Source organism: Paramormyrops kingsleyae, chromosome 9 (assembly GCF_048594095.1).
Source record: "Paramormyrops kingsleyae isolate MSU_618 chromosome 9, PKINGS_0.4, whole genome shotgun sequence".
NCBI classification, from domain to species: Eukaryota; Metazoa; Chordata; class Actinopteri; order Osteoglossiformes; family Mormyridae; genus Paramormyrops; species Paramormyrops kingsleyae.
Genome location: NC_132805.1, coordinates 322980 through 332724, shown reverse-complemented (window position 1 = coordinate 332724; position 9745 = coordinate 322980). Strand labels below are relative to the sequence as shown.

At 41.4% G+C, this 9745-nt stretch overlaps 2 protein-coding genes across 2 annotated transcripts; both read left to right on the top strand.

The window, feature by feature from the left end:
* The first annotated feature begins 4276 nt into the window (after window positions 1-4276).
* Window positions 4277-5367, top strand: LOC111850433 (fatty acid-binding protein, liver-like). The gene is made up of 4 exons (XM_023824324.2): window positions 4277-4434; window positions 4693-4868; window positions 4940-5041; window positions 5216-5367. The coding sequence occupies exons 1-4, from the start codon at window positions 4362-4364 to the stop codon at window positions 5267-5269; spliced, it is 405 nt and encodes a 134-aa protein (XP_023680092.1). The 5' UTR covers window positions 4277-4361; the 3' UTR covers window positions 5270-5367.
* A 2414-nt stretch (window positions 5368-7781) lies between these two features.
* Window positions 7782-9371, top strand: LOC111850395 (fatty acid-binding protein, adipocyte-like). Its single transcript, XM_023824254.2, has 4 exons — window positions 7782-7987; window positions 8407-8582; window positions 8681-8782; window positions 9192-9371. Exons 1-4 carry the CDS (start codon window positions 7915-7917, stop codon window positions 9243-9245), a joined length of 405 nt encoding a protein of 134 aa, XP_023680022.1. The 5' UTR covers window positions 7782-7914; the 3' UTR covers window positions 9246-9371.
* The last annotated feature ends 374 nt before the right edge of the window (window positions 9372-9745 follow it).

Below are 9745 nucleotides of genomic sequence, written 5' to 3'. Positions count from 1 at the left end.
GTGTGAGGAAAACCACTTGCTACTGAACACCAGTAAGACAAAGGAGCTGGTGCTCGACTTCAGAAGGAACGCTTCAGTGCATACTCCTGTGAGCATCCAGGGCTCGGACATTGATATTGTGGACACTTTTAAATACCTGGGTGTTCATCTCAATAATAAATTGGACTGGTCAACAAACACAGTTGCCCTGTATAGGAAGGGCCAAAGTCGCCTCCACCTGTTGAGGAGACTGAGGTCCTTCGGGGTGTGCAGAGAACTCCTACGGACTTTTTACGACACAGTAGTGGCCTCAGTAGTTCTCTACGCTGTTGTGTGCTGGGCAGGGAGCAGCTCGGACAGAGACAGGAAAAAACTTAACAAGCTTGTTAAGAAAGCTGGCTCTGTCCTGGGCTGCACACTGGACACCATCGAGGAGGTGGCGGACAGAAGGATGCTATTAAAACTGTCATCCATTATGGATAACCCCTCCCACCCCCTGCACCACACTGTGGAGGCTCTGAGCAGCTCCTTCAGCACAAGACTGTTACACCCATAGTGCAAGAAGGAGCGCTTCCGTCGATCATTCCTCCCCACAGCTATTAGACTTTACAACACATCACTGCAGTGACCACATAATCAATCAATATATATATAATCCCTGTATATGTACATATGTGTGTATATATATGTATATGTGTGTGTGTGTGTGTGTGTATATATGTATGTATATATATATATATATATATTTCAGCAGCTGCTATCCATATACCTAGCATTGTGTATATGTCTCTTTTTTCTTAAATTTTTACTTATATATTTTTACAGTTTTAGAAATTGTTTTTCTATTGTTTTTATTATCTGTATTGTTATTTTTTTGCTGATCCTATGGATCCTGTCCTTTTTTTGTACTGTCTTTTTTTCATTATTGCTGCTGTTTTCTCAAAGAATTTCCCCATTGTGGGATTAATAAAGTCTAATCTAATCTAATCTAATCTAATCTACACTGTATGTCATTAGTGTTTTTTTTTTTAATCAATTCTATTAAAATACTCACACATTTACCAAAGGCTGACCAGGGGTGCACAAGAGAGGTTAATATATACATTTTGAAAATACATGATAAAAAAATTCTGTCTGATTCTCCTTTTTCAGAGGACAGTAGAGACCTGTTGCTGTAACTCTCTCCTCATGCATTTATTTGTGTAGTAATTGTATGGTTGTGGATAAGGATTATGGGTAATATATGCTACCAGTCTTGGTTTCCCCCGTTACAAAGTGTAACGTGGCATATGGATTGTAAATGATAGCGGATTTTATTGTTGCACTTTATAGTCACAGACTTCACTTTCTTTGCAGATGGACTACAGGGATATATACTCACTGAGCACTTTATTAGAAACACTGTAGTTGTGGGCGGGGCCTCACTTTGGTCTCAGAACAGCCTCAGTTCTTTGTGGCCAAGATTTCACAAGATGTTGGCAACATTCCTTTGAGATTCTGGGCAGCGCTGACGTGACTGCATCATGCAATTTCTGCAGATTTGTCAGCTGCACATCTATGCTACTGATCTCCTGCTCTATTGGATTGAGATCGTTTTGGGACAGGGTGCATTATCATACTGGAAATAACCATTAGAAGCTGGGGACACTGTGGCCATGAAGGGACGCACACGGTCAGCAGCAATACTCAAAATGACTGTGGCATTCAAATGATGATCAATTGGTATCAACAGGCCAAGAGTACCAAAAAAGCAAGAGTACCAAAACATCCACAATCCCCAAACTCTTACTCCACCACCAGCCTGGACTGCAGGCACAAGGCAGGTTGGATCCATGGATTCATACTATTGATGCCAAATTCAGTCCCTACCATCTGTGCATGTCAACAGAAGTCAAGATTCATCAGACAAGGCTATATTTTTTTCAGTCTTCAACAGTCAAATTTTGGTGACCCGGTGCCCACTACAGCCTCAGCTTTCAGTTTTTGGCTGACAGGAGAGGAACCCTAACATGGTCTTCTGCTGTTGTAGCCCATCCGCCTCAAGGTTTGATGTGTTGTGCATTCTGAGATGCTTTTCTGCTCACCACAGATGTACAGAGAGATATCCAACTTATCATGGCCTTTCTGTCAGCTCGAACCAGTCTGGCCATTCTCCTCTGACCTCTCTCATTAACAAGGCATTTCTGTTAGCAGAACTGACGCTCACTGGATGTTTTTCACACCATTCTCAGCAAAGTGTAGAGACTGAGGTGTGTGAAAACCCCAAGTGATAAGCAGTTACAGAAATGCTCAAACCGGCCCGCCTGTCACCAACGTTGATAACATGGTCAAGATCACTTTTTTTCCCTTTAGTCTGCTGTGGCGAATACATGCAGCATCTGACCCATATCTGCATTATTTAATGCATTCACTGTTGCAACATGATTGACTGAATAGATAATTGCATAGGCAGGAGTATAGGCGTTCCTAATTTCAGAGAAGTTTAACAATGCAAATTAGGATTTAACCACACAGCAATAAATGCAGAAAGTATCACTGATCTCCAATATTTACTCAACAGGTTTGATTTAGCAAGAAACCAAGATAAACTGACATCATCAATTTTTAAGACATAACATGTCCATTGAACCTCATTCCTACTAAACACCTTAAGGAATCTTCATCAACTCTCTCTACACCCATCCATACCATTTTAAATGTATCTCTACACAATTTTCATCTCAGGATCCTTCAAAGTGACTTGAGTAAAACCACTACTGGAAAAAGAAAACCAAGTTAGACCCTCAGATATTTAATAAGAATGCAAAACAGTGCAGCAAGGATAAAAATTAGTATTACCTATAAGATCATATTACACCAGCACTTATATGCTGGCTCCCAGACAAATTTACGGCTAATTTCAAAATTGTACTTTTTACCTTTGTTCTTCATGGGCAAACGTAATTGAACTTGTGAATGTTTACAAGCCCACAAGCAGGGGGGTTTTAATGCATAGGCTCACCTGGAGTGCTGGGGGAAGAGAGCTCAAATAACTTTTAGGTCACACAGATCTTGTAATAAAAATAAATGAGCATTGATGATAGCAAGCCTAGATTCTTCTAATATCTGCAGACATAGAGGATGTTCCCTCGTCATTAAATCACAAGTGAAGATTTAATTCTTTTGAATCAGGGGACAATAGGGTACAATAATTCCTGTTGTTGGTGCTGCTGTGCATCCTGCCTACAGTAGTTTGTACAGCTTAGTTAAAACTGCACTAATTATTAGCCTGGATCTGCTCTCTGTTTTCTTGTTCCTTACCTACGGACCCTATGAAGCGTCAGATCCATGACATTGAGCCTGCAAGACCTTAACATGAATGGAAAACCTTAGCTGGGAAGACCAACCGAGAATAGATCCAGCTCCATGGGGGTGGGGGGGGGGTGCTTTTCAGACTCTTACACCCAAACACCCCCTGGCCCCTCCTGAGAATCCTATAGCTGCAGCCAGGGCCTACTGACAATAACAGGAAAGGACATCTTATTGACATTGCTGAGGGGAGGGTAGCCAAGTGACCTTCGACCCCCAGCAGTTTTCCATCTTATATTTTTCTTCCTCTCCTCCATTGTCGTCTGGCTTTTTCTGCTTGAATAGTTCACGGTGTGTGTTTGTATGTAACTGCAAAGCATTCTGGGGCAGCCATATAGAGTAAAGAGCTTACAAAGATAATTTGAATTCTTCTGAAATGAGTGTCATGGTGGTTCAAACAATATTGCTATTGCCAGCTGGAGGGTTGGAGGTTTGAAACCTTTCCTCTACACTGTGTGTGTGTGTGTGTGTGTGTGTTTGTTTTTATGTTCTCCCTGATTCCCATATTCTGTTTTTTTCTTTTCTATTGTTAGGCTAATTGGTGTTGTTAATTTGCCCAAAGTATACAAATAGGTATGTGTTTATGACGGACTGCCATGCCATCCAGGCTGAACCCAAGCCCAGTGCCCTAGGTTGCCTGAATGAATGATCCTCGCGACAAACACCACTGCAAGGAGATTCTGACCCCAAAAGTAAAACATAAGGGCAGAAATATACAATTGGTTGCCTTGTAAACGCCTTTTTTACACCTCAAGTTTAATCACGAATTTTCCCACGAAAATGTGTCACGCCAGATGCAACCCTCATAAATCATGACAGATAAACTCCTGCTTACGGTTACATTTTCACGCTACACCTTGCTGGTCCTGCTGGAATCACTTTAGATCAGCAGCCTGATTGGTTACCTGAAAATCACACGTGTTAGTGAGATACCTTTAAATTGTCCCCAAAACTTACATCTAACAGGTCATCGTTTTGTTAAGATTTCGTACCTGTTGTGTGGTTGCGTTTAATTCGTCGCTTTAGTCTTCAACATGGTTGAACTCTTTGTGGGAAAGTGGAAGATGGAAACCAGTGACAATTTCGATGATTACATGAAAGCTTTAGGTAAAAACGTGGACTCGAAACATTTTGGGGATACTTCAGGCTGTTCGATGTAGACGTCACAGCTTACTACTAATTTGCGGGTTCCTTCTAGAATTGTGGATGAGCACTGTTTGTGTGCGGGTCCGAGTAGATCTTGCCTCGTTTAACCTAGCTGGTGTAACGTTGTTAAACATTGCTGCCGCTTCTAGTAACTTGATCACCGATGTACTGGAGAAACTATGCATGTAGATGTGACCAAGAATTGCCCCCCACCTGCAGGAGTGGGTCTTGCAACTCGCCAAATGGGAAACATGGTAAAACCGTGTTTCCACTTCGCCGTGGATGATCAGGGGGTGGTCTGTATGAAGTCACAGAGCACTCTAAAATCAACGGAGGTCAAATTTAAGCTTGATGAGGAATTCGACGAAACCACTGCAGACGACCGGAAAACCAAGGTACGTGCCAAAAGAGCTGATCCTTGGTTCACCACTCTCAACCTGACCGTCCTGTTATGACCAACCCACAGACCGTAGTTACGCTTGAAAACGGGAAACTCATCCAAAAGCAGACGTGGGATGGGAAGCAGACGACAATAGAGCGAACCTTGCAGGATGGAAAACTGATAGTGGTAAGACTGTGTAAATGTGTTTTGTAACACGCATCTGGAACATTTTAGATGTGGGTACTCTGATCCATGGATCAATCGATCAGGGTTAATAGTCAGCGTTCCAACTTAAGTATCTGAATTCTGACCTTTGCAAGATCTATAGACCTCTAAGTTGTAACGTTTTATCTATTGCAGAAATGTGTCATGGATGACATTGTGGCTACCAGAACGTATGTGAAGGAAGCTTGAAGCTGCACTCTACTCGTTTATGGGTTTGAAGGCTGTTCCCATTCCTCTTGTTTTCAATGCCTGATCTGGTTCTCAAAATAAACACTCGAAAACCAAAATGACTTTGTTCGTTTTTAAGGTTTCAAGAGTTCAGTACTGGTGTATGTACCTGCTCTGTACAACGCTCCCCTTCTGGCGTGTGCGTAATCTTCCCCATTCCCTTATTGTTACGCATGAACAACCGAGTGCTACAGTAAACCTGTAACAGTGGTTCCTTGACTGAGCACCACATTTTTGCTATGCTTTGGTGCAATTCCTGTTGTGCTTGTGGAGACCTGCTGCCTGGGGGTAGTAGCTGCAGGCTTTTAGGGGGGAATTAAAGCTTCCTGTTTTTGCAGAGATCCTTCCAGCTGTTCACTCAAGTCTGTGGGCTGCAGCTGCTCCCATGCAACATAAGACGTTGTGCTCTGATATGGGCTTTTACCTTCAGAAGTTCGTATGATCTTAAGCGTCATGGCTGCTTCATAGCAGGCCTGTGAAGTTGATTGCAGCTTATGGCAAATGTCAGGTTGTACAACTTGCAAGGAAAACTCGTTTTATTGTTTAGCGATCACCTGAAGTGTGGTAGTTTTTTTTTTTTTTTTTTTTGCTAATGAAGGCTGTCTAGTTTCCTGCCAGTATGTTGTGTTTCTTGCGTTTCTGGTGAACCTGGGCAGGATAAACTAGTCCTGGTTAATAGTAACGCAGAGGAGAAACGATTAACGGTACTGCCAATACTGTCTTATGCTACAAATAATCTCGTGCTGAATCACTCGTATTTTACATGGCTAAGTGGTAATTATCACACCACAGGGGGTCAGCACATCCACACTATATTACAGGGTACAATACATTCCACTTAACCGGAGATTCCGCTGGAAAATAATCAGGATGGGCCATTTTGGAGCACGAGAGCCTTTTTATGTACATGTAGGCCTATATTTAAAATCCACGTTACTGTTTCAATTCTCGCATTTTGTGTACATATATAGATTTATTATGGTAGGCTATTACAGCGTGTCTTCACCAGTTGTGTTCATGTTAGTTTTAATAAATACAAATCCTCAAATACGATTTATCCACCAAATTGTATGTGGGTTTTTTGGTGTGTGGAGGGGGGGATATTCGAAGCAGAGGAGAGCAATTCAACTTTTTTAGAATTCCATTGGAACCTGTACTAGTTCGTTCATGAACAGAATCCATTCGTCGTAAATACAAGCGTTACGATTTTATGAAATGTTACCTCGATGGTTATTTTAGTTGTACACTAAATCAGTGTTTAGATGGAGGATACAATGAGTATACACTTCTGATTTTTGAGTAGAATATTCGGCACTATTCTCGACTGTGTATGTCTTAAAGGCATTGCTGAGTGTTTCGGTTAATTAAAAGGAACCTTCGATTTCAGTTTGCAGACGTGCCCGGATTTCCAGTCAAGTGGCCTAAATGAACGCTTAACTGTCCGAGAACAGACCTTCCCGTGCCGCTCCTTCCCCTTATAGAGTTATGCAGAAATACCGTCACAGTAGTTCAGTGCATGGCGCAGACGCTGTGTGATAATCTAGGCCGGTATTAAGCTATTTATATCTGAAAATTATACTGGAAATCTAGAATATTTTCGCTTTCATTACACATGCTTCCTAATAATTCTTAAAACTTTAGAAAAGTATAGGAAATCCTTGTAACACTTCAATAGCTGTATACCCAACCATGCTCTTGACGACCCTGTCGGCCACTGGATAGGCGTATGTCGTTAGAAGACGAATCGATCTTTACCACTCCGCAACGGTAAAAGCAACGGAAAATGTACTGTGAATAATGCAAGTTTTTGCTGCTTTGATTGTTATTATATTGCTTTAATTAATCTCCTCGCAGGAATAGGTGGGGATCCTAAGGTGGTTCTGAACTAATGTATGCTCCTAAAAAGTCTGTCGGAAAATATAGATAGATATACTCGTCGGAGTGTGCATATCAGCTTCGCCACGCCCATTCAAGATTATCAACATGTTTAAACATCGATCCGTGGTGTTTATTAATATGCCCCAGTGAAACTCCCCGTCTTTAATTTTTTTTTGTCACAGCAATACTGAATAGGATAAAATGCGATGCACATATAGTTGTCCAATCCATTCCGGAAACCTCGCCCAAAGCATAGAAAAACCGCAGAACGTCGCGACCCAGGGGTCCCTCTTTCCTAGAACTCCTGTAAAAACATCATACAGGATTCAGCAGGACCTCCTGACACCGGAGTTCAATAAAAACACAACACATGTACGGATGTTTTCCTTGTATATTCCTCAATCCCCCCAGCTGTTGAACATAAGAACAGCTATTTCCCATATGCTTCATCCACCTTGCTTCTCAGATTCAGGAAAAAATAATTACAGATACATTGTTGCGCACGGTTTTTACACTACAATCCCACCCACCACACACACACACTCCCATCTTTCTGCTCTTGCGGAATCACTTTACACACATTATATTGGTGATTGGTTGGCTGAAAGGAGCACGTGTTAGTGAGATCCTTTAAATTGCTCGCGAACATTGCATCTTACAGAGTAGTATTATTTGCGGGTTTGTTAAATATTAGCCTATACATAGTGCGGTCTCTGTAAACTACCAGCATGGTAGACAAGTTTGTAGGAACGTGGAGAATGATATCCAGCGACAATTTCGATGATTATATGAAGGCTTTAGGTAAGAACTAGTGTCACCAACCACCTTTAGTGTAAAAATTAGATGCGTCGGAGGTTTAAGGGTATATTTCTGAAAGGATTGTTATACAGTTTTAAAAAAAAGTTAAAAAGGTACATTTTGAAGAAACTGGTTTAAGTTACGCCAAATGTATCCTCTTTTTTGGTTCTACTAATTCAGTTGCACCACCAGTGTAATATCTACTTATTTTGTGAGGATTTAATCTAGGTCTGAAAATCAGGCTTGATGTTAATTATTTAGGGATGTTTCTTAAGGATAATTCTTGCACCTGGATTTGTTGCCGTTGGCTACCTTACTTAGTCTATGTTTCCTACAAATTGTACGATGACAAGGTTTCATATACTTACAAAACGTGCTGGAAATATGCTGCATAACTGGACGCAATTTCGGGGATTTTGCAGGTGTCGGCTTCGCAACTCGGCAGATGGGAAACATGGCCAAACCGAACCTGCTGATCACCGTGGACGACAAAGGAGTCATTTCTATGAAATCGCAGAGCACCTTTAAATCGACGGAGATAAACTTTAAGCTTAATGAGGAATTCGACGAAATCACCGCCGACGACCGCAAAACCAAGGTACGTGGGATTTTACCATTGCTTTCTACTGGGACAGTGGTCGCCTACTAAATACCTGGACGAACGATGTACACTTATCTGAGATGCTCTTACCCCAGACCAAAATAACGCTTGAAAACGGAAAACTTATCCAAAAGCAGAAGTGGGATGGAAAAGAAACAACGATAGAGCGAGAAGTGCAGGATGGAAAATTGATAGCGGTAAGATACCATTTGCAGCTCATATCGTTGCATCCGAGAACGCATTATCTTTAGAGGTGTAATTTCCTGGAGTCGTAGGCAGGATGGATCGAGTGTATCCGCATGATTGACCTTTGGGGAAATACGTGTTGCTAAGCATTTAGTTGGTTTTGATACCTTTCAGGCTTTCAGGATGTGAAATACCTTCTCATAAGCATATATATGAGTTATATCAGCCCCTGGAAACGAACACCTGAATTTGTTTATTTACTCGCAGCTGTGGATACTGGTACATTGCCAGTATACATTTCCCACCCTTTTGGTCCGATGTTGACCTCACAGGATGCAAGTTCTGTCATAAATGCTGGAAGCAATTGACCCTTTCAAAGTGTGTAGTATTTGTGCTCTGATGTCTGTGTCTCTGTTGCAGAAATGCACAATGAAAGGTGTTGTGGCTATCAGGACCTATGTGAAGGAAGCTTGAAGCAACGGCTACACTCTCACAAAGACTGCTTCCCTCTCTGTCTTCCTGCTTGCTAGTACTGGTAGTATATACATGTAGTCCCCAATGTTATCTGGTGCTCTGAATAAAAAAAGGTTTGAAGAAGAATGAGTGGGTATTCTGTTCTTCAGATTGATCAAATAGTGAAGCATGTTCAATAGCCATGCTTTCTAGGGGCATGAGAGCTCCAGGCATATTTCACGATCACCGAAAGGGTGTCTCTGCCAACAAAGCTTTATTGTAATAATATTCATCTCATAATTCTGTTTGCGCATTAAGTCCAAAGCATATTAGCGGGCAAGCAAAACATTCCACTGATTCCAGAACACTGTTTGGCAAGTGTAAACTGGAATTTCAAAATCCAAAAAAGTTCTAACCTCAATAAATTCTTGTACAGGAATGATTTTCCTTATGTTTTATAATGTTTTCACAAAGAAAATAAAAATTTTTATCTGGTAGGAAAACAGATGTACACTGACAGC